The following is a 24636-nucleotide window of genomic DNA, read 5'->3' on the forward strand; positions in this document are numbered from 1 at the left end:
GGGCCGTAGCAAAGATTTCTAGGAACACTGAGGTGAGCCCCCCCCCCCCCACACGCTTGTAAAAATATTGTCGTTAATTAGATTGGATCAATTGCACTGTGTGAATCGTACCATGCCTGAATTTGACAGGGGGGTGCATAGGCTTATGGTGGCAGGCAGCGTTCCCTTTTTTTTTTTTTTTTTTTGTCTTCCGCCAGTCCGCCCACACACGGTCTCACGCCCACTCCCTGCTGCATCCGTGCACATACTGCCCACACCGCTCAGTCATCCAACGGCTTTGGGATTAGTAGTACTTTAGGAGGAGCCGGCGTAGTCTAGCAGCAAAGTTGAAATGTAATATATGCTCTCAAGTGACTCCACCTCCGCCCCGCTCCTCTGTGCTGTGCCGAGGTAATTTGGTGACTCAGCAGTGTGTTTGAACTTTGATGCTGCTGGCTCCTGAGAGTGTGTTTGTGTTTGTGCATGAGTGGGACATGGTGACTTCAGCTCCAGTGAGGTATGCATGGCTAAATCCCCCCCCCCCCCCCCCCCCCAGCACACAAGTATGACATCCCATTGGCAACGCCACACACACACTTCCCTGAAGGTACAATAAATAATCAAGACAGCTCCCAGGGCAATTCCAGGCACACACCTGCACACTCTTTACTTTGTCATAGCCAATACAACACCTACTGTATGCACACACACACACACACACACACCATTAAAATGTCTCACACGGGAACAGTGAACTCCCAGAGTTCTTATTCTGGAATGGCCATAAATTAAATATTCCCCTTCAGTTTGCTGAAACTCTCCAGTCAAATCCTGTCGGCACTCAATTATTAAAGGAGTCAAAGTGGTGAAAAGTGTAAAAATAACAGGCTGCTGTTTAATGGAGACATTTTCAAGTTGAGATAAATGCTGTGTGGCTCTTGAGGAACTTGTTTTGGTGATGTTTTTAGGCATGCTACAAGTGTTTTAGAGGTTCACTTTCTTGCATCCCTCTTCTTTTGACTCCTTGTCCTCCTTCCTTCTCTGAAGCAAAAAAAGGAAAACACTCCAGTGACAACGTTGTTCAGGTTTCTCTTCTCTCCTCCAGCATTTCACTTTACTCTGATTTGAGGAAGAGAGGGAGCGGGAGAGAGACACAGAGAGAAGAGGGGGTGGAGGAGTGGTGATTGAGCGCAAAGGGGGCAGGACTTTTTCTCTCCGGGCCCTATTAAGAGCAAACTTTGTGTTTTTGTTCTCCAAGTTCAGCTCAGTGCTTTCCAGCCTGCACACAGATCCCCTCTCTGCTGCTGCTTTTTTCTTTTCCATTTTTCCTCAATGGTTGTGTTTGCCTGCCTGCTGTTTACTACAGATTGTTGTTGTGTGGTGGATGTAGACACCGAGAGGATGCGCTTTTTGGAGGGTCAAATACAAGTTGTCTCCGGTCCGGGTTTCTTTTAGTGGATACATAGATGATTTTCGGGTTGGAATGAACAATGTTGCGGCTCCTTGCTGCTCTGGCCGGGGGCATGCTCTGGTTTCGGCTACTGTTGCTGTGCGTCGTGGAGCTGGGAGCCGGACTTTCTACCTTCCAGGGTTTCTACCTTCCACCTGCGGGAGGGTCGCCTCTCACACCTGCACGGAGGACAGACGGGGTGGTGCGCACCATTGACCGGATTTACCATGGAGGAGGAAAGGCTGGCTACCTGGTGTACCTGAATGGGAGCCGGTTTCAGCTGGACATGGAGCGGGATGAGTCGGTGCTGTCGCATCACTTCAGCCCCCAGTATGTGCTCGCTATGATGGGGCAGAGCCCTGCGCCGTTGCAGCGGGAGTGCGTGTACCGCGGGACGGTTAACTCCAACCCGGAGTCCCTGGCCGTCTTCAACCTCTGCGGAGGGGGTCTCGAGGGATTCTTCGCGGTGGACAACGCGCGCTACTCTATCACGCCTATCATCAGGGCCAAGGGACACGAGCAAGACGTGCGCGTCCTGCAGGACAAGGACGCGGAAAGCGCGCTCCACGTGTTCACGCGCGAAAGTTTCAGCTTCGAGGCTATGAGCGAGGGACGCGAGAGCTGCGGGACGCGCGACGGGCGCAGAGGACGCAGACATGCTGGTGGGAAACGCCGGCGAAGAGCTCGTGGGGAGAGAAGAAGGGACAGAGACGATGCGCACGGCGCGGATGGGAGGAGGTGGTGGAGCCGGCTGGCCAAAGCGCCGGCACCGGAACCTGGCGCACGGCGCAAGAGATCGGTCTCACGCGCCAGGCACGTGGAGCTGCTCCTGGTGGCGGATGACACCATGACCAAGAAATATGGAAAGGACTTGAACCACTATTTGCTCACACTGGCTTCCATCGCCTCCAAGCTGTACGGGCACGCCAGCATCGAGAACCCCATCCGGCTGTCGGTGGTGAAAGTGACCACGGTCACCGAGAAGGAGAAGGGGCTGGAGGTGTCCAAGAACGCAGCGGCGACGCTGAAGAGCTTCTGCAAATGGCAGAACCAGCAAAACCCGCTGGACGATGACCACCTGCACCACCACGACGCCGCCATCCTCTTCACCAGGCAGGTAAACAAACATCCATCGCCTTTTACGCGCCTCCACCTGTTCTCTCTCCACAGACACCTTGCGCGCTCACCGAGGCGCCGGGTGCCCCCACGACTTCCCACGCAGGGGAGGGGCGGTGGTTAGCACCTCGGTGTGATGCCAAGGCTGCGAAGTGACGCCACAGTTTGTTTTGATTGTGAGGGTGCGCGCAGTGGCAGCTGGTAACTGCACTTGGCGACTTGGGTGGCTGCAATAAAAAAAAAAAGCTGACACACGGTTTGCTATTTATATCCTGAGTGCGCTGTTATTTCCATCTGAGCCAGCAAAGCAACACATAAAGTCATAATTTGGGGTAATTGTGCGTAAACTGCTTTCCACATGGCTCGGGTTATTTCCTGCCCTTTAGCATGTGTTTTCTTGCTTTTTGTGTTCCTCTGCCATCTCGTTCCTGTTAAATATTGCGTGCGTAATGCAGCGCAGCAGCGTCACTGAAGCAGCCATTGAAAAAAAATTTATTTCCTGCCCCTGCTGTTTTTCTAAGCAGGCTCTTCTTACTCCCCTGACAGCCTCAAAGCCTCGGGAGTAATGTGTTATCTGAGGCGCGTGCCCGTGGACGTGCACGCACATTCTTCTCAGGGTATGGATGTTTGAAATCAGCAATCAGTCTCTCTCTCATCACTCCAGTCCGGACATTTTCCCCCAGTTACTTCTCCAGTGCCTGTCAGCTGGGAGCTGGGAGCTGTCAGAAAAACAAACACATCCACCCTGTGAGAAGCTGTAGGTTTACTGAGACCACACTCGGCCATCCCTTCTTTCACCATCCTGCTCTCTCTCCCCTCTCCAGCCGCAGGGCAGCAGCAGCAGCAGCAGCATGTCTGCATGCATTTTCACCTCTCCGGGTGTGGCTTCATGGTGGTTAGCTCCAGTTGACGTGTCAGATAGCTTTGCCTTGGATTGCGGTGTGTTCCAAGTCATGCAAGGTCTTGTCATGGCTTGGGTAAAAAAGCAGTGGTATTACCTCGGATCTCTTACACTTGTGCATAGTTGGCACCGGCAGCGGTGCACTGGCAAGGCAGCCTGTAATGCATACCTGAGGTACGAGTACGTTTTCGTGGCTCCTCAGTAAATCGACTGCAAATGCACCTGCATGAGGCGTGATTACAAAAAGAGGAGGACGCCGCTTCCCCAGGAAACACCTTCATCAGTGAGCTTCTCCTCATACATTCTCTGCATACTTGTGGCTTCATTCAGAGGAATGTGTTCAGCTTGACCCCTTCAAACATCTGTCAGCACTTATATTGTGTCTCACCTGTTGATGCATTATTCATGAACCTGTCTCACCTTCAGTATGGGACCCCTCTAGGTCACACTGTGAACTTAAGCTGTCACCAGGCGGCATGATCGCTGCTGTAACACAGTACAGACCTCTGTGAGACGTTAGGAGGGCTGTGTGTGATCTCTGTTTGCTGCATTTCTCTGCTTAATCGCAGCTAAATTTGCTTAGCATGCAGAGTGAGCACTGGCTCTGCAGGTCGAGCTTTACCTTAAACATTTGACCTCTATGGCCATTAACAGCACTGTGAGCAAGACCAAGGTCTGTTTACACAAAGGGGGGAAATAGTGAGGTCTACATATTAGAATGAATGAATGGCCTGGTTTGGCTCTGGTGCAGCTATTTTCTCAGAAAAGCTCCAGTGGAAACTATAGATGGAGCGACTGTGAAGCTGATTATCGGCCTGACCAAAGCTCACAGCAACTGTGGAGTCAGAACACTCCATTGTTCCCAGATGGGAGGGCGGGAAAAGGGGGGGGGGGGACTTGCCTCTTTGTGGTCGGGTCCAATTACTCCAACACCCCGTCCCCGCAGTGAGCTGACCCGTGTGGCGCTGTCACCCAGTTCCACACATACCGACGCAAAACAACGGGGGACATTGAAGGGGGGAACATTAAACGTTCTGCATGGCTGTGTTGTTGTGAGCTTGGATAGCAGACAAAGCCCCACTATAAGGAGCAGCGGAGGCGGACATACAGTACATGTGTGTGTGTGTGTGTGTGTGCTGCTATTCCAATCTTTTTCCATTTGCTTCATATGTTTGGACAGACATTGCTAACGGGTACTTGCGACCGCTTCCCCTCAGGTTGAGTTTGGGTCGTGTTCATTTCACTCAGGTCGAGCATCGTCCTGCATCATACAGTACAGAGCAGTATCAGGAGGGAGATGATATATAATATGTGTGGTTCTATACATCTGGTCCTGTTGTTTGTCATTTCCTGCAGTCCTGCACTTGTGTGACATTTACTTATTTTGAAGTGTTTATGTAATCCTGACAGCTGAACTCCACCTTGACACAGCCCCAGTGTGTACAATGTGCACTTGACTTCCTACTCCTCTCCCCGTGTCTGTGCGTTACAGTGTACATTTCCCAGCCCTCGCCCCCCTCTCATCTACTCCTTCTATTTGTTTTAAATGTTCTTGATATTTCACACGTGCTATACTTCGTCTGGCGTATGTTGACAACCCGCAGACAGCTCCTGGACCACCACCCCCCCCGAGTGCTCCACCCCGGAGCCCGTTGACATACACGGCGCCCTGGAGGCTCCCGTTCTGATGCATCAGTGACCTTGTTTACAGAGTCTTAAGTGTCTTTTGAGCACTGACCTTTGACCTGTGCCCGCCCCCTAAATCCTCCAGATCTATGTGGTTCCACAGGGATCAGCTCTGTGCGCACATGCTGCCAATGTATCACAAAACTGCAACAATGCTAAACCAAGTGGACTATAGCTGGGATTAGCGATGAGATCAATTTAACGGCGTAACAAGGCGACCTGTGAGCCATCAGGTGTGCTGGAGTCAGCCTGAATGAGCTGCACTCACTGCCTGAGGGAGTCCTGTGTGTGTGTGTGTGTCTGGTCTGCTGTTTGTCTAACAGACACAGAGATTCTTGTACCTCACACACACACATCAGCACAGCACTGATCATCTCCTGACCTTTTGCAACTGGCTGGCCACCTGTTCGCCTGTTATTTCTGCCAATATTACTCTAACTCCTTGTTCTCTAAATTCCTCTCTTTAATTTCCGGCATCCCTCCATCCTTTCTTCCCCTCCGGCGTCTGATTCCTGCGCTTATTCTTTTTGCATAGAAGGGAAGAAGAAGAAGAAGAAGCAGGTGTGAGTGTTGGGGTTATTTCAGGTATTATTCACACGTCATTATTTAAAATCTTTCTGGAGGTTCCCACATGTTTCCTGTTACACGGTGTTGTACCAGTGAAAGCCGTGTAAATAAGAAAGAGAGGAACGAAAACAGCTCTGATGCTCCAGCCTGGGAGGGGATGGATGAATAAATAAATGAAATGGAGAGAGGTGTAGAGAACAGAGTATGGGAAACAGGAAAGGACAAAAGGAGGGAATATGAAGGCTTTCTACTAGCCATCCATACACTGCTCTCTGCATGTGCACCATCCAGTGAAGTCCTAGAATTGAAGCTCTGTATGTGCATTTATCTGTGTCCCACCCAGTCATTCATCCCTGTGTGTGTGTGAGTGCAGAACACAAGGCAGTTGTGTTCCAAACCGATCGGCCCGGAGCGGGTAAACACCCTCCCCACAGAGCCTCTCACACACGACCCAGCAGGCCTGTCAGCGCCACTTAACATGACGATTCATCCTCTCCACGAGACACATGGATGTTTGTCTCCATATGCTGATCGTACAGTTTCTGTGGTGTATTGTCGCAGTGTGAGTGCGTGTGTGTGTGTGTGTGCACGTGCAGATTGATCTGCGGGCTCAGGCAGTGTGTGGTGGACATGTGTGGGAATCAAACGGGAAAAATCAATAGGTGGTTCAGAGAAAGAAGATAAAAAATCAAAGTCGTTGCATCACACAAAATGTCCTACTTTCCGCCCCCCCCCCCCTCCCCCCCAGGACCTCTGTGGACACCACTCATGTGACACGCTGGGGATGGCCGACGTCGGCACCGTCTGCTCCCCGGAGAGAAGCTGCGCTGTCATCGAGGACGACGGGCTTCACGCTGCGTTCACTGTTGCCCATGAGATAGGTAGGCATGGATACACACACACACACACACACACACACACACACGTCAGAGCGTGCACACCTGTCAGCACATCTCACTGATGTCATGCAGCTGATGACCTGAGCTGTGTTTTCTTTTCTCATTCCTGCAGCATATTAAAGTCTCAGACAAGTCTTTTCTCATCTGCAGTAAAAACAAACAAACCATCCTCTCCCTCTCGCTCTGCCTCAGGTCACCTGCTCGGTTTGTCCCACGACGACTCCAAGTTCTGCGAAGAGCGCTTCGGCGTAAACAGCGACAAGCGTCTCATGTCCTCCATCCTCACCTCCATCGACGCCTCCAAGCCGTGGAGCCGCTGCACCTCGGCCACCATCACTGACTTCTTCGACGACGGCAACGGTGAGTGTGCGAACCTTTTCCCCCTCAAAGTGCACACATATGATAGCTTTCACTGAGCACTTTACTAGCAAACAAAGCTATAATCTGTGTTAATGCAGCAATATTTACAGCCCTGTTAACTCCTTTAAAGAGTTGTTGTTGCTGTGCAGCCAGGATGAGTCACACTTTGAAGCAGTTTCATTCATGACTGCCATAAAGCACTGCTCTGGTTGACATTTTGCTCAGCAGCTCCATGTCTTTCGGCACAATTCATGCACTGACAGCCTCATTCCAGGCTGCTGTTCCAGCACTTTTTTATTGAATGATAGGTCACACAGTTTTAGTCAATAGACTGAAACAGATTCCTCTCTTGCAGCCGAGTGTCTCCTCGACTCCCCTCACCAGCCGCTCCTTGGCCCAGAGGAGCTCCCCGGGCAGAGCTACGACGCCGTCCGCCAATGTCGCCTGGCCTTCGGGCCTGAGTACACAGTCTGCCCGGGCATGGACGTGTGCTCCAGGCTGTGGTGCGCCGTGATCCGGCAGGGGCAGATGGTTTGTTTGACCAAGAAGCTCCCAGCGGTGGAGGGGACGCCCTGTGGGAAGGGACGCATCTGCCTGCAGGGAAAGTGTGTGGACAAGACCCGCAAGAAGCACTACTCGGTAAGACATGAGAGAGACAATCAGGAATAGATTTCTTTTTATAGCTCTGATATTTTAAGTTTTTCCTTTTAGAACTCTTTCTCTTCAATCGTGCTGATGTGTTGTTTCTTCTGCCTCGCTCTGATGGATCTACATCCAGTTTGGCCTTAATGAGTTCAACATCTTTTCCTGGCACGCTGTGGATACACACAGAATATTTTCTTTGTGTGTGTTTGTCACATGACAGGCCTGACTCCATCCTTGGCAGGCAGGCTGAGGCGTGGATCAAACCCAAGTTTTGGTTCGCATGACGAGCACTTCGCCTTAAGTTTAGATCTTTTAACCTCTCTGTATTTTTTGCAGCGTGACTGCAGATTACGTAGCTTTAACTGTGGAAAGAAGGCGTGAAGTGTCTCTTTATCGCTCATGAGAGCATGTGGGACTTTATCTCATGAGGATGCAAACAGTGAAAGCCGGCATCTTTAATAAGCTCTAACTGTTCCCTCTCTGATCTCTCCTCTTTCATGTCAGGCGTCTAACCACGGCAGCTGGAGTTCTTGGGGTCCTTGGGGTTCCTGCTCCAGATCATGCGGAGGTGGGGTGCAGTTCGCCCAGCGCCTGTGCAACAACCCGCCGCCGAGAAACAACGGGCGCTACTGCACAGGGAAGAGAGCCATCTATAGGTCCTGCAGCGTCACACCGTGCCCACCGTCAAGTGAGTGTGACGCCAAGAGGGTCTGATGCTTTCCTTTATCATGCAAATGCATTTCAAACCTCTACTGATGTATCTCCAGATAAGAGCTTCCGCCAGGAGCAGTGTGAGGTGCGCAACGGTCCACAGACGGATCCCAAAGGTGTAAAGACTTTTGTTGAGTGGGTGCCAAAGTATGCAGGCATCCTCCCTAAAGATGTGTGCAAGCTAACATGCAGAGCCAAAGGCACGGGGTACTACGTGGTGTTCTCTCAGAGGGTAAGTCAGTAGAACTTTAACAGTGTATATAGCTCAGGTGCAGACGATGACGGTGACTCTCCCTCAGGTGGTAGACGGGACCGAGTGTCGTCCGTACAGCAGCTCGGTCTGTGTGAAGGGCAAGTGTGTGCGGACGGGCTGCGACGGCATCATCGGCTCCAAGCTGCAGTTTGATAAGTGTGGGATATGTGGCGGTGACAGCATGGGGTGCATACGTGTAGCAGGGAACTTCACCAAGAAGAGGTAAGAAAAGAAAACCTCCAGCCCTCTGAGTGCCTGCACACATCTGACTCTGATTCATGTGCCTGTTTTAAAATTCATGTTTCCACCAATAGTAAGGGCTACACTGACGTGGTGAAGATCCCTGCAGGCTCCACTCACATCAAAGTCCGTCAGCACAAAGCCAAGGACCAGACCCGCTACACTGCCTACCTGGCCCTCCGACGGCCCAACGGAGAGTACCTCCTAAACGGCAAGTTCATGATCTCCACCTCAGAGACCATCATCCCTCTCAACGGCTCTGTGCTCAACTACAGCGGTTGGAGTCAGAGGGATGAGTGGCTCCACAGCATGGGTCCTGGGGCTCTCCAAGAAGCCCTGGTGGTCCAGATTCTAGCTACAGATGTCAAAAAGCCCCTGGACGTCCGTTATAGCTTCTTCACGCCGCGCTGGACGGCACCGCAGCAGCCGAAGTCGTTGGCCACGCAGAGCACAACAACCGCGACCACCACTACCACCACTACCGCCACTACGTCTTCCTCCACTCCTCCTACTATGCTCCCTACAGCTACAGATCCCTCCACCCCACCTCCAGGGCCGCAGTGGGTAACAGGGCCGTGGATGTCCTGCTCCAGGACTTGTGACACAGGCTGGCAGAGCAGGACGGTGCAGTGTAAGGACCAGGATGGGAAGCTCTCTAAAGGCTGCTCGCTGGGCACCCGGCCCTCTGCCTTCAAACACTGTTTGGTGAAGAAATGTTGAGGGAGAGGAAGTGGTTCTCAAAGTGCTGGTTGTAGGACCTCTAACAGGACTGTGAATGTGACCCAGAGACAGACTGGCATGGACGAACCTGACTGCATGCCAGAGGAATGACCTGGAATCACAGAGCGGATGGCACCATCGAGACCAGTGGCGTATCCCAGGACTGCATTTGCATGACTTTTCCACATGGACAAGAACTTCACTCCCTGGAGGCTTAGTGTGTGTCAGTAACGGCATGCGTGTTGTGTCTCTTTATGCTTCCATGTGTTCTAGTCACACCTCTTCTGGTCACGAGTGTGTCCAAGACAAGAGCCCCAAGCACGGGAAGCAATTGTGATTCGTGATTTCTGGACTGTCAGCTCTGATATGTAGTCACAGAGCGGCCCCATAAAATCTGTTGGAAGAATGTGGACAAACAAGAGGCAGCAGCTCTATTAAATATCTGTTCTTCCTGTTGGGAATCAGTTTAACTGAATATCCAGTTAAAAATCAAGAATATCCAATTAGATAAAAGCTTATGAATGTGGTTGTTTTAAGGGTCCAGATTGACTTGACGACCAAGAATGAATGGGGAACCCCAGACATTTGGATGTTTTGTAGGGAAACCAGTCAGTTGGTCAGGTCTTTCCTTTCAGTGATCCGGAGCGGTGCTCCTCGTGCAGCGTGGCGTTGCGGAAAATAAATCGACAAAGGGGGCGTGGAGCTCCGCCCCTCAATTCTTCCTCACAGACGCCAAGCCTTGGCAACATGGATTGAACAGTTTCATGCCTGTGTCTCTGTGTGCATGTTGTGTGTCAGCACATTCATGTACTTGTGTTTTAAGCACATACACTCTCAGTTCCACTTGTATCAATCGTTATGCTGGTGCTGGGAGGACTCTGTGTAATGTCTGTTTAGATGCTAGTCTGACAATGTGTGCCCTGGATACTCGCAACAACAGCAAAAGAGACGCTAATGCGGTCATTACTGTCCCTTTGCAATTCATCTCTTCGTTTATGTTTTGAACACTGAGGGGTGGAGGCGGCCATATCACAACAACATCAACAACAGCAACAACAAAAATCTGTTTGGAGACAAAATTGCGTTGCTTTAGCTTCACTTTTTGGGCCCCATTAAGGCTGCAGCATGAAGAAACAAACAAATATTTATTTTTTTAGTAAACAAAAACATTAAACGCTAAGCTAAGTTATGCTAAGCTAACAATGTGTTGGCCTCAGAACATATATAAGTGAGATATCAATCTACTCAGCTGAGACTCAGCAATTAAAAACACATACATGTATTTCCCTGAATGATCGACTGTAAACAAAAAAATGCCTTTATTGCCAGACATGAATGACTGTGTGTTGACATCACACGCCTAATGCCTAAATACCTCCCTGCTGAATTATGTCAGGCAGCCATGATGCTTTTCCTTTTGTGGCAACACCACCACCACCTCTAACCCCACCTCACACATTCACCCTTTATTTACACCATGTAGACACGTTTGTACCATGATTAGATATTTCATATAAGTGTTCGTAATCAAGCATATTTAAACATAAAACGTACAAAGCAATCCACACACACACACCTCTGACTCCCGGACTCCACTCCTCTCAGCTGAACGACAGAAACACAGCACTGAACTATAACTGTAATTTATTGTTTGTACAACTGGTATGTGTGAATAAAAAAAACAATGAGATGAGTTTTATTTATTATAGTAATTTTGTATCAAATTACTATTTAACTTAGGGATGTGACTGCAGAATCATTCCTTTGTAAGAATATAGTGTTTTCTTTTCTAGTCATCCACATGAATATATGTATATAAAATCTATATATTTAAATCTTGTTGTGTCTGTGTCATTACTGTTGCCATGGCATCCACTGACATACACATTGTTGGTGTTATTTCCTCTTTATTGACAGATAAAGCTTTCTCCTTCATATTTAATTCTAGATTCCTCCCATATCTTCACTTTGTCACACACATTAACCCCTTCAGTTTTACTCTGATCACACTTATCCTGAACATTTTACTCATTGTACCATAGTGGAATGTTGGTTATTCTGGCTAGAGACAAATAAATATATATTTTTTTATTAATTCAGATAAATATGATCATCATTAAGGTTATCATATCAAATTAGAAGGAGAGCAGGACAAATATGAATGTGGAATATTAAGGGTTAAAGATGACTGGGTCATGCTAAAATTCTAATAAATATCAGACAAAAGCTTGTGGTGACAGATAAATGCAATGCAAAATACATCAAAACTGCATTGATCAGGCATAATATAAATATTATATTATCGATATATCTGCATGGTGCTTTGATGCTGTGTGTGATCAGCCAATCAGTGCCTCGCTGCTTCTCCTCACCCACTGTCCACACACACGCTGCCTCTCTGTGGTCACTGGCTCGTGCCTTGCGCAGCTGCTGTGTGATGCACGTGCTCCATCTGCCGGACAAACGTGTAATTGCGTCACTGGAGCTGTGGAAAATCACTGCACCGTTTGTTTAACAGAAGTCTGCCACCTGCTGGGAGAACGTGGCAGACAGTCGTTCCTTTTTTTCTGCCTGCTGCTTTTAAGGTGGACTTGATGCTCAGTGCCATCACAGGCTGGTTCTGTGAGTCAAGAGAAGGGATTTATTGACAATAAGTTTGTAAGTGAGATGATGCCTTCACTGTCCTTGCTGTATGTTTTGCTCTTATATTGTGAAAAATAGTTAATAATCATAATTTGTGTTCACAGTTGTGAGTCTGAGCTCTGCTGATAACAGGTTCTCTTATTTTTTTAATGAAACTTTAGTGTCAGCTCTTCCTGATGCACGGTCCGTGCGGGCGGGGGCTCTGCCTGCCTGGGCTGAAGCGCGCAGGCAGATGCGGCGCAGCGCCTGCTCCACCTTAAGACCTCGGCGGCCTCTCTCTGCTCCCTCTCCCCGGGGAGCGGAGCCACGGAAACGGGCCACGGCGCACCACCACAGCCGGCTTGGCACAGAGGAGGTGAGTACGGCTTCTGGAGCCTCTGCCAGCTCGATATGGTTACCTTCCCTTCTCCAGTTGCACTGACACTACAACGCTTGCTCCTCATCAGCCATTGTCATCATAATTTATGTTGGAATAAATACAGCAAAGTTTGATTTTGTGTTCCCCCCACTCACATCTGTGACATGATCCAACTGTGTGATAAATGGTAATGGAATACATTCAGGAATATCACCACGCGTGTGTGTGTGTGTGTGTGTGCGTAACTCTTGGTACAGAAGAAGAAAAAGTTCCTCTGCTCTCCACTGTGATAGATTATTATGGCAGCGCTCCAACTCGCTGGTGCGTTTTCGTTGCGGGATTTGGCCCCTCTCAGATCAAAGGGCCCTCAGGAAAGGGGTGGTCCTTGCGCATGAGGAGGGATATATAGGAGGGACCGGTTCGTCCTGACTCCAAGGCAAGAGCAGAGAACAGAAGAGAGACGAGCTAACAGAGCAGAAACCTGTCCCCGAACTCAAAGCTTTTGAGTTTTGCAGACAGAGAAAGAGAGGCTGACCTGTTGGAATTTAACTTTTATTTTCATTTAATGAAAGGACTTCTTTGCAACCAGTCAGACCTGCACATACCCATACATGCACTGGATTTGATCCTTTTTAGAGTTATATGCGTAATTCTTTGGACTTGGGGGTCTGTAGCTCATAGAGGAAACTTTTAAAGGATTTACTGCCTTCACTGTAGAGACTTTATTAACAGTTGATCTTTCCACTGTCGGATTTCACAGTTATATGATGTGGTTTGTACGTGTTTCCATCGGCTTCATTGCCGCTCTGTGCGTCGGCGCTGCTCACAACTCCTGGGAGGAGAGCACCGTTGTGCCGGTCAGACTCGACCCGGCTGCCCGGTCGGAGAGCGAATCTGAACCATGGCGGACTCTCTCCGCAGAGGAGAAGGAGAAGGAGGCGGAGATGAGAGTGTACCGGTTGGACGTATTTGGCAAGCAGTTGGTTTTGCAGCTTGAGCCTGATCAGACCTTTTTGGCGCCGGGTTTTGTCTTCCACATCGTGGGGAACCCCGAATCCGAACCAACACAGGACCAACCAAAGAGCGGAGCCGAGCCGGGCTGCTTCTTCTCTGGCACGGTGAACAGAGAGGAGCACTCCGCCGCTGCGCTCAACCTGTGCCACGGACTCAGGGGCGGATTCTACTATCGGGGCGAAGAGTATTTTATCCAGCCTCTTAATTCCAGTGACTTCATGGGCACTGACGAGGATATCCACACGATTCGCCGGAGAGGCCGGGCTGCTCTAGCTGAGGAGGGCAGCTCCAAGTGCGGGGTCAACGAGGACGAGGAGAGGGTGCCAAAGAATCTGGAAAAAGAGGCCGGTCACGGAGCCCCTAACGCACACCAGACAGGTAACACTGAGCACATTTTACGCACTGTTACTCATTCTGAGAGCAGCCAGGAGGAAAAGTGATTTATTAGGTTCATAAAATATTCACTTTATCTGCGTCTTACATTTGTGTTTTAAAAATTAAAGAGAAAAGTGCTCAGCAGCATGCGCAATGGACTCAGCCACCTTTTTTGACAGCGCTGTCAGCTCAGAACCAAAGAGGGAGGGTAGGAAAGGAGAGCGGGGCAAGTTTCTGTAAAGAGGAAAGAGGAGGAGTAGCGGAGGAAGGGGAGGGGAGCAGAGGGGTTGGGGCCAGCCAGAGCCCGGCAGCGCCGAGACGCGTAAACTCGCCTCCTGGTACAACTCGCACCGGCAGACATTTTTTTACCCAGAAAGGATTTTCTCCCTTCGCATGATTTTCTACTAGAGAAGGTCATTTTTAGGAATGTAAGACCCCGAGGAGGAGGAGGAGGAGGAGCTGCCGGTGGTGTGATGCAGAGTCACGGCAGCCAGGCTCCTCCAGGCACATCCGGAGCTCTGTATCCCTCTGCAAAAAGAGCCTTTGTGAACAGTGAAGCACAGTTTTATATTAAAAGTACAATGTATTCTCAACCCAGTCTCTCTGTCGCCCCCCCTCAGCCTCAGCCCACCACAGGACCAGGCGTTTCGTTTCCACCCCTCGCTACCTGGAGATCATGCTGGTGGCTGACCAGTCCATGGCGGAGTTCCACGGCGCGGGGCTCAAACCTTACCTTCTGACGATCATGGCCGTGGCATCGCGCCTCTACCGTCACCCCAGCATCCACAACTCCATCAGCCTGGCGGTGGTGAAGCTGCTGGTGGTGTACGAGGAGGAGAGAGGCCCTCAGGTGTCCACCAACGCCGCCATGACTTTGCGCAACTTCTGCCAGTGGCAGCGGCAGCACAACCCTCCAAGTGACCGCCACCCTGAGCACTACGACACCGCTGTGCTCTTCACCAGGACGGTAAGTTGGGAGTTAAATGGTGCGTAAAGGTTAGAGAGGGATGGGGGGGCATGCAGGAGTATTCACGTTGCTTCTTGTGTGTCTCATCAGGACCTGTGTGGTGCCCACTCCTGTGACACCTTGGGCATGGCAGATGTTGGCACAGTGTGTGACCCGGATAGAAGCTGCTCTATTATTGAGGATGATGGACTGCAAGCAGCATTTACAGTGGCACATGAGCTCGGTGAGTAGAACAAAGTGTGAAGAAAACACATCATACAACATGTGCTATAAGAAGTTTTGTTCCATTTGTGTAGGTCACGTCTTTAACATGCCTCATGATGATGCCCAGCTGTGCTCCGGGGTCAATGGTGCCCACTGGGGCTCCCACATGATGGCTTCCACCCTGTCCAACCTGGACCAGCAGCAGCCGTGGTCTCCTTGCTCCGCCCTCATGGTCACCACCTTCCTGGACAATGGCCATGGTCAGTGTCTGCTGGACAAGCCGGTGAAGCCTCAGCCGCTCCCACAGCCCCTTCCAGGGACGGTGTACGACGCCGACCACCAGTGCCGCCTGACCTTCGGTGAGGAGTCCCAGCACTGCCCGGACCTGAGCACCACCTGCGCAGCTCTGTGGTGCACTGTGACTACATCTAATGGTTTGCTGGTGTGCCAGACCAAGAACTTTCCCTGGGCTGATGGGACGCCATGCGGGCATGACAGCTACTGTCTGGCTGGACAGTGTCTCACTAAGAGTCAGGCTGCCAAACATCAGGTAGGAACTCTAATCACACTTAAATGAACCAACAGGCTGCTGTTAGAATTTGAACTCAGTCTAAAATTGCTCCTCCTACTGCTTTCAGACTCCTGTAAATGGCGGCTGGGGCATGTGGGGCCCCTGGGGTGACTGCTCTCGCACCTGTGGTGGAGGAGTGCAGTACTCCTTCCGCTCCTGTGACAACCCTTTGCCAAAGAATGGAGGCAAGTACTGTGAGGGCAAGAGGATCCAGTACCGCTCCTGCAACACAGAGGCTTGCCCTGACACCAACGGTGAGAGCGACATCAGGGTTTCTGCCTTTTATCTCACACACCAGTGTGAAAGCTGCAGATCTGTGTGTGTGGACTTGCAATAAATCTGACCTTCCTCTCTGCTCTCTCTCTCAGGCCTGTCATTCCGTGAGGAACAGTGTTTGGCCCACAACGACATGTCAGCTCAAGTGTCGCTGGGTTCGGGCGAGGGCGTCGAGTGGGTGCCCAAGTATGCTGGAGTTTCACCCAAAGACCGCTGTAAGCTGGTGTGCCGAGCCAAAGGGACTGGATACTTCTTTGTCCTCAAATCTAAGGTGAGAGCTGCGACATTCTGCACTCATATAACAACAGTGTGTGTTCTCACAGGCCCAGACACACAGTTGTGTTGTAGTTCTCTCAGCCCTCAGGCTTCTGTCTGCCTGGAAATAGACTTTTACCTTTCCACTCTTACATAACCGTCTTTTCCAGACACAGCTCTAAAGTTCTGTGTGTGTGTTCTCTGCTGCTCCAGGTGGCTGACGGCACTCCCTGCAGCCCGGATTCCACCTCTGTTTGCGTCCAAGGTCAGTGTGTCAAAGCTGGATGTGATCGCGTCATTGGCTCCAGCCAGCGGTTTGATAAGTGCGGCGTGTGTGGCGGGGATGGCTCTACCTGCAAGAAAGTGTCCGGCTCTCTGGAGCGTGCCAGGTAAGACACCAACCACCATAATGTCAAAGGCACAGAGAACATCTTTTGTAGCCATGTCTGACCTCTGTGTGTGTGTGTGTGTGTGTCTGTTTCAGGCCTGGTTACCAGGATGTTGTGACTATCCCAGCTGGCGCCACCCACCTTGACGTAAAGCAGCGTGCTCCAGGAAACGGTCGGCATGATAACAGCTACCTGGCAGTTCGTCGCCAGGATGGAACGTATCTGTTAAATGGCGAGTACAAACTGATGACCATGGAGACGGACATCGCCCTGCGAGGGGCTCTGCTGCGATACAGCGGCTCCTCTGCCACCCTGGAGCGCCTTCGGAGCTTCGCCCCTCTCCCCGAGCCCCTCACAATCCAGGTGCTGTCTGTGGGTGAAGCCCCCCGCCCCCGGGTCAAGTACAGCTACTTCGCCCCCAGACCCATCAATGCTGGTTCAGCCTCCAACAACAACGCACGCCGCCAGTCTATAAATGCCATCCGGGAGGTGGGTGGAGCCGAATGGACCCTGAGGGAGTGGGGACCATGTTCCTTGACCTGTGGAGGCGGCACGCAGCAGAGGGAGGTTGTGTGTCTGGACTCACAGGGACGTCCTTCCACAGACTGCCCCGAGGAACTCCGCCCATTGGCCTCACGGTCCTGCGCCCCTCAGCCGTGCCCCGTCTGGCTCCTCGGGGAGTGGTCAACGTGTTCCAAGACCTGCGGCAGAGGCTTCCGCAAGCGTCCGCTGCGTTGCATCGGCCACGACGGACGCACGCTAACCCACGACAGCTGTGACCCCAAAGACCGGCCACGACCCCTGCTGGAGCTGTGCAATCAGGCCGCCTGCTAAAGACCGCTTCCACACCCGAACCTCCTGCCAACCCCCTCCCCGACTTTTCTCGAGAGGCTGATGAATGTTTACATCCAGACAGATCGTGACTGCCATTCCCTCCATTTACTCTGGGGCCAAATGTTGAACAACAGTGGCACATCTTTGGACATTCCTGATTCCTAGAAGAGCATGCTGCCTAACATGCCAATGTCACGCTTCAGTGTGTGTGTGTGTGTGTGTGTGTGTGAAATTTTTAATGTTTGTCCAAGCTGGGCTAGACAGACATACGGGGTCGGGGTGGGGGAAGGTTATTACAGAGTTTATAAAGAAACAAATGAAAGAGAATAGCTCATAGTCTACTTGCTCACCCCATCAGGTATGGAAAATAAGATAGTTCAGTTTATTTATCACAAACCTGAAGCACTTCATCTTTGTTTTGTTTTTTGTTTAACCAGCGGCACATTGTCACACCCAGTTTCTCTAAATGTTCTTTAGCCATATCTTGCCCTCGTCTATGCAGCCTTCAATGAGGGAACTCTTCAGAGACCAAAGAGGAGTGTGTGTGTGTATGTGTGTATATACATGTGTTGGAGATGTGTGTGTGTGTGGAGACCTAAAGAGGGACTTGTCTCCTGCTACTACTTCATAAGTAAGTCTCTCCTGCCTTCTGCGAAGGCACCTTTTGTTTCCTCCTTTTTTTTTTGTACAGAATATCCAAACTTTATTTATTTTTGTACAGCCTGTTAAATATAATCATGTGGCTTTTTAATATTATTTTTTATTTGTTATTGAGATCACAGAAGGAAGTAGAATATATAGAGTATTTATACAGTGTTAAATATATATAAATATGGTCCTAGGTTCATGAATAAAGTATCACCTTGACTTGTGCAGCTCATGTGTCCAGAGTGGTTTGTCACACACACACACACTAATACTCACATAGATTTCTGTTTTTCCTCATTTGTCCACTAGATGGAGGTATTTCACCACTTTATATGCTTTATTATTAAACACAGTCTATTAACATGACCTGTGAGTTGGAAATAAAGGTGAATAAAAAAAGGTAGCTCTGTATATAAATACACAGGCGCAGTCGTGTTGTTTGTGAGTCATCGCTGCTTTTATTCCCATCGGTTCAACATAATACTTATATGAAGAATAAGAAAATATGAGCTGACTCTTGGATTGATTGCTTTGACGTCATCAGACTATTCCTTTCTCTGAAAAGTAGCCCTATTATAATCAAAGCTCTGTTTTCAGTCATTATTAGTCATTTAAAGCCACAGTCTTTCTCTGCTGAGGACTTCCTGGGACCTCAAGGTAAAAGCTGGAGCCCCATGTGGCACTTCCTGTTGAGGAACATGATGACCTCCCACCCTCCAATGCAGCACAAAAGGAAATCATTATCTACTACAGATCTGTCCCTGTAACCTGCCATCATGTGTCACAGAGTACACGTGTGCCCCTGACAGAAAACCAGATGTCATTAATGCCTACGTGAGTGTTTTACCTGCTTGTTTTTACATGTCTCACATCATTACAGCTTAGCAGAAACATCTGGAAGGCATTAAGAATCATCTCTGCTCAATGTGGGTGGCATTTCCCTGAACTAAATGATCTTCCTCCTTTGCCTCAGCTGCCCGTAAAAAAAGTTTGTTTAAAAGATGGCAAATTTGATCCAGTGTTCCTGCCTCGGAGGAGCTTTCACTGTGGCCTCAAGGACTCATTGGATCTGCACTCGTGAGGCCTATACAGGCTCTGCTCTGTAGAAGCATGGGCCAAAAATGAGCATCATTACTGTGGAGAAGGGTCCATGTTTCCTGACACAACACAGCCTGCAGGGCTGATTGATCCTCCTAACAAGTAAAGCAGGAAGGTTCGTGCTGTTTTGGCTGCTGAGAATAGCCCAGAGTCTCTAATGTGTCACCAGGTGTGAAGCTGCACATCAGGTCATTACAGCCTGCTTCCTGTTGGATCTCAATGGTAGGTCGTGATGTGACGGGAGCGCGTGAAGAAGGGGGGGGGGGGGCATCGGGAACGCGCAAACGTTTTTTTTTTCCACTATAGGTAGAACATTGGAGGAATACAGGAAATGCTTTCAAAATAAAAGCAGGAAGGATAGTCAAATAAAATGTGCGGAGACGGGACGTTACAACAACTCATAAAGGAGCAGTGCATCTATTTAAAACACGCAGTCTAATCAAAATAGTGATGAGTTGTTGTTTGATTTTTATTCATACAAATAATTGGTTGTATTTATGTTGGCTACTCTTACTTTGAAATTGACGAACAAAACGTGTGTGTGTGTGTGTGTGTGTGTGTGAACTCAGCAGGGTAATTTGAGCGCACCGGGGAGGGAGGAGGAGAATAAAAAACCTCAGCAATCAGAGGTGTGGGAAACAAGAGCGCAGCACAGAGAGGCGCACACGTGGAGGACTCAAGCCGGGTGTCTCCTTCACTTCTTCCGAGAGCAGGAAACACTTCGTCCGTGTGTGTGTGCGCGCTGCTGATAAAAAAAAAAAAAAACAATGCTTCTTGGAGAGGCAAAGAGGTGACCCTACAGGCTTTTGTTGTCTTCTATCTGTGGTGAAGGAGAGGCGAAGGAGAGGACGCAGAGCGAGAGAGATCATGGAAACTCCCTGGAGGAGGACGCAGGCGGTCAGATGGAAGTGGCTGAGGAACTCACTGCTGCTCTGTTTCTTCACTGGTGAGTGTAGCTGTGGGATTGTGTTGAACGAATGTCTCCATCAGCCTCACAGATAAGCTGCCGGGGAGTAAACAAAGCAACAACTTCAGATAAATTGTGCACCACGTGAAAACTTCCCCCCCTGCAGCAGCACACATACCGAGCTGCTGTGGAGGGAAAGGGGGGGCAGGGGAGAGAGGTTGAAGGTGGGGGTGGAGGTGGAGGGGACATGGTGCTTATTGTCTGCCACCGTGTGGAGAGACAGGAGCCAGGACCTCAGAGGACCACCCAGACAGAGCACACCAGAAGTCTGCTTAGTGGGACCTCCTATTGACATTACATGGAAGTATCAGAGCTGTGACTGCAGGGGGAGGTGGAGGTGGTGTTAAATTAAAGGGAACATCCGTCAAAACTCCATAACCACAAAAACAGACAGACACACACACATGTACACACGGCTTGTTTTCATTGCAGGGGCCTTCATGTGAAGTGTGTTGATTGTGAAACAATCCCAGCCATCAGCACGACGACGCTGAACAGACACAAATATGGCAGATGATAAGGGCTGGTGCTGTGGCAGCAGGTTGAGACGAGTACACACACACACACAGAGGCACAGCTGTGTGTACACAATGCTTTCAAATAAGTAGGCTGAGCACCAGAGGGAGGGGAGGTAATAAACCACAACAATCACACAACAGAAGCATGTAAGGGATCCTTCTATCTACACCGACAGTTAAAAAATGTCGGATGGTTTAAATTTGAATGACCCACGCAGACACATTCTAATAATCTCCCACTCAGAGAGCACTTAATTCAGCCGCTGTGGTTCACGATCTCGTGTGCATCATGTCCTGATTTCAGAGGCAGAGACATGAAGAATAATAACACTAGAACCTCCATTCCAACTTTGAGTCAACAAATTGATCTACACATTTTTTCCCATCAAATATTGATTTCAGCGCCACTTCCCCCTGAAACACCCATTGACACCCAAAGATAATGAGTTTACTGTCACTGTCACTGAGCCAGTCTCCACACTTGAGTAGCTGGAACCACTGCCTGATTAATATTTCAGCATTTTCTGCACACAGACTTAATTCTGTTCTTGCTGCTGTGTGTGTTTTTTTTTTGTTGTTTTCTATTCGGCCGACATGAGGGCCATCTGCACAGCAGGTTCACGGTAGCGGCTGCTGGTTGCCATGTACTCCATGAGCCCAGATGCATCTTTAAAGCTCTCAGGCTAGCACAAAACTAAAGTGGGTTCCTGCTGAGCTCTTATTCATCTTTTCCCCCCCAGATGCTCCACAGGTATTGATGGCTTCTTATAAAACAGGAAAATCCTTCTCCAGTTCTGGGAGCTCATAATGGAAGGTATAAAAAGAGGCTGCTCAGTTCAGGATGTGTGATTTGACATTGGTGCATGAAGGGGTTCATTCATTATAGCATGTGTGAGAAATGTCTTTTAACCCTAATTGGAAATGTGTGTGTTGCAGGTAGTGAGGCCCAGTGTGAGAGCTGTATAGAGTACTGCTGTGACGGATCGCCTCCGTTCTGCTGCTCCTACTACGCCTACGTTGGGGATGTCCTCTCGTAAGTCAATGCACAGATATCCGTGACAGACACTAGAGGATCTCCTGATGTCACAGCTTTGTAGTTTGATCTAACGGAAGTTCCGAATCTCTGCCCTTTTCTTTTTGAACCGTTTGCAAGGATGACGTCTCAGATGGCTCTCTAATCATGTCACACGTCAGGTTAACAGTCCTTTTTTTGTATGCGTCTATGTGTGCTAGATGTACTGAGAGTAACAGAGCAAATGAGGGAGAGCTAAGTCACATACCAGCTGTCCTTTAACCAGCCAGAAGGTTTGACCTTTTGATCCCTGCCTGCCATTACTCTGCACTCTGCACCCCCACCTTAAAAATAAAGCTGCTTCTCCTATGAATGACTTGGCTGCTCCTCAGGTCTCAATCTGACATGCTGACTAACACTGGTGGGGGGGAGAAAAAAAACCTGTGAACGATGAGTCCGTTTCTGTATCGCAGACTCCTCTGCACGCTGTCACATCATCTCACCATTTGCACACAGCTGAGTTCCATCTCCATGGCAGCAACTTAGAAGTATTGCTAGCCTGTCTTTGGGAGACAGCTGCTGGCTCTCACACTTGACTGAGTGTCTCATGATGTGTGTGTGTGTGTGTTTTTCAGGGGCACTGCCATCTCCGGGATCGTGTTCGGAGTGGTGTTTTTGATGGGGGCGGTGGCGGCCTTGTTCCTGTGTGTGTGCATGTGCATGAAGAACGGACGCGGCGCGCGGGTCGGAGTCTTCAGCACCTCCTTCATCAACACTGTGAGCCAGGGCTATCCAGGTGGGATGAATGCTCTGAGGAGCGCATAATAGTAAAGATCATGATTAATGGCACACAACAGTTCTACTTTAAGCACTGATAAATATTGTGAACAACTTTTGACATTTGAATAAGTTATGAATTAATAAAAGTGGCATCAGACGTGAAGGTTAAGGACAATAGTAAGCTTTCTGGTTTCAGCTTACTCATTATGATGGACTACAATCTTGTTTCCAACGAACAGTTATAAAAAAAAATGTGCATGAAAATAGCTGGTGGAACATCTCTGTGTAATGAGGCAAACAGACAACAGCTTATTAGCTGGAAGAGTCTGAGATGAGAGGTTGTTTTTGGAAAAGTACAAAAGAATTGGAGGCTGTATTGTTTGTTATAAGCTGAAATGCATCTGTGAGCCATTAGTGCACATCTGGATACAGGTTTCAGAGCAACATGGTGCCATCCTGACGCCATCTTTTCCAGCACAACCATGCCAAACTGCTATGTATGTATTTCCAGAAGCTGCAGACTGTGTGTGTGTGTACACACACATTTTGTCAGACAACAAGATGTGAATAGAAAACAGCTAAAAAAAAAATGCAAGGTGTAATATGTCAGAGGATCCTCCCTGACCTTGAGCAAAATAAAAATCCCAAAGATATATGACCAGGATGAATGGAGGCGATGGATTCATGAGAACACTGTCTGCATATGGGAGTCGGTGTTCTGTGACACTCCTGTGCAGCCTGCGGGAATGTAAAGGGTTTTCTGGGGCTCATCATTTATTTATCATGTTTCATTCTCCTCACTGTATCGCCTTCATGCTACACTGGACGGGCGCTCTTCACACTGGCCTGCAGCTCTGATCGGGTTTCACTCAACATGATGCAATATGAATGCTCGTGCGCTGTATGCAGCAGGATTATTTTCCAGCGTGTTGGGGCTTAACATCTGTACTTTCCTGTGTGTTGCTTTGATTTGTTAAATAATGTGGGTGAAATGGCTTTTTCTTTCTGCCATTTTTTGACCTTCAGTGTTTGTGCAAGTCTTCCTCCAGAGTGTAGCTTATCAGTCCAGCCACTAGAGGGCACAGTTGTCCTGTTAAACCAGCTGCAAAATGGGGCCTGTCTTCTGTGAACCTCCTTCGCATTAAAAATGGAAGAAATGTGAAGTGTGTAAATATTAAAGGAAAAGACGAACTCTTAAGAACTAATGCTTCTTTATTTTTGTCCAGGTCCTCCACCTCCATACACCTACGACTACGAGATGTACCCTCCATCCCTGCACCCTCCACCCTACACCCCGACTCAGCCGAGGCCTGCCAACTACTCCCCGCCTCCTCCTTACCCTGGCTGCACCCGCAAGTGAAAGAAGGAAACATCTGGACACCTCTGGATGCTGTTGCTATTTGGGTACCCACCCATCAAGACTTGTGTAAAAGTGTGGCAGGCCTGAATACCCTCGCTGCACCTCCTCCTCCACAGTGGAGCCAGTGGTTGTTAAATAATCAGTTGATAAAATGTGGGCCAGGACGGGCAGAGAGAGAGTGGCCTGCAGCTGGTACTTTTTACCTGCTAATATCCAATATTCTTATCCGTCACCCCGCCTGTGCACATCAAAGGCTGCACACAGCTTTGATGAAGGTGAAGACCACTTTTGTCAGCACAGAGGGGAACCTCACAACTGGAGAGGAAAAGTCTTTCCAGGACACAATGTAGACTCTTTTTTAAAAAATCCATTTCCCCTCCATTACTTTTTTTAAAACTTGATTTATGTCAGCAGGAGGTGGGTGCTGATGATTGAAGCTGTTTTAAAGCTGTCATGTGTAAAGACTTTCTGACCTTAAAAGGGTTTTTTTTTTTTTTTTTGCCTTAATTTGAACTGATATGAGGTGAAATCCTAAATCCTGAAAAATTGTGAAGCATTCTTTTTTAGGGAATTAATGTTTTTACCAGAAAGTGACCTCACTGTGTTTTTGAATAATGAGTTTAAAACCTATAATGAATGTGCTTCAGTGACTGTGTTGTAAATTAAAGATGTTTTTAAATGATCAACATTCAGTCTCTATTCACTGTCAATCCATAATGGATGTGCGTAAATGGTGAGATTCTGTGCGTAAAAATTCAAAGTGCGCATACATGTAGGCTACGAGCGTGGAACGATAACGTGTGTGTGCTTGTGTGTGTGTGTGTGTGTGTGTGTGTGTGT

At 49.1% G+C, this 24636-nt stretch overlaps 3 protein-coding genes and 1 long non-coding RNA gene across 5 annotated transcripts; 3 read left to right on the forward strand and 1 right to left on the reverse strand.

Annotated features, from left to right (window-relative positions):
- Nucleotides 1–852: 852 nt before the first annotated feature.
- LOC114430555 (uncharacterized) lies at nt 853–1814 on the reverse strand. The gene is made up of 2 exons (XR_003669998.1): nt 1689–1814; nt 853–1608 (listed from the first exon to the last, which is right to left on the reverse strand). It is a non-coding gene; the product is annotated as an uncharacterized LOC114430555 (long non-coding RNA).
- On the forward strand, nt 1451–11362 carry adamts5 (ADAM metallopeptidase with thrombospondin type 1 motif, 5 (aggrecanase-2)). The gene is made up of 8 exons (XM_028398633.1): nt 1451–2546; nt 6448–6580; nt 6791–6958; nt 7314–7597; nt 8108–8291; nt 8371–8546; nt 8614–8789; nt 8882–11362. The coding sequence occupies exons 1-8, from the start codon at nt 1470–1472 to the stop codon at nt 9525–9527; spliced, it is 2844 nt and encodes a 947-aa protein (XP_028254434.1). The 5' UTR covers nt 1451–1469; the 3' UTR covers nt 9528–11362.
- Nucleotides 11363–12725: 1363 nt separating this feature from the next.
- On the forward strand, nt 12726–18139 carry adamts1 (ADAM metallopeptidase with thrombospondin type 1 motif, 1). Of its 2 annotated transcripts, none has more exons than XM_028399540.1 (8): nt 12726–13920; nt 14544–14884; nt 14975–15107; nt 15181–15638; nt 15727–15913; nt 16028–16206; nt 16404–16579; nt 16675–18139. In XM_028399540.1, exons 1-8 carry the CDS (start codon nt 13293–13295, stop codon nt 17411–17413), a joined length of 2841 nt encoding a protein of 946 aa, XP_028255341.1. In that variant the 5' UTR covers nt 12726–13292; the 3' UTR covers nt 17414–18139. The 2 variants fall into 2 exon arrangements, with proteins under 2 accessions (XP_028255341.1, XP_028255340.1); XM_028399539.1 differs by having other exon boundaries at nt 12732–13920; nt 14538–14884.
- A 1672-nt stretch (nt 18140–19811) lies between these two features.
- cyyr1 (cysteine/tyrosine-rich 1) lies at nt 19812–24436 on the forward strand. Its single transcript, XM_028399567.1, has 4 exons — nt 19812–20105; nt 21581–21677; nt 22292–22452; nt 23663–24436. Exons 1-4 carry the CDS (start codon nt 20027–20029, stop codon nt 23794–23796), a joined length of 471 nt encoding a protein of 156 aa, XP_028255368.1. The 5' UTR covers nt 19812–20026; the 3' UTR covers nt 23797–24436.
- Nucleotides 24437–24636: the final 200 nt, after the last annotated feature.

The sequence above is a fragment of the Parambassis ranga genome, chromosome 2 (genome assembly GCF_900634625.1).
Source record: "Parambassis ranga chromosome 2, fParRan2.1, whole genome shotgun sequence".
In the NCBI taxonomy this organism is placed as follows: Eukaryota; Metazoa; Chordata; class Actinopteri; family Ambassidae; genus Parambassis; species Parambassis ranga.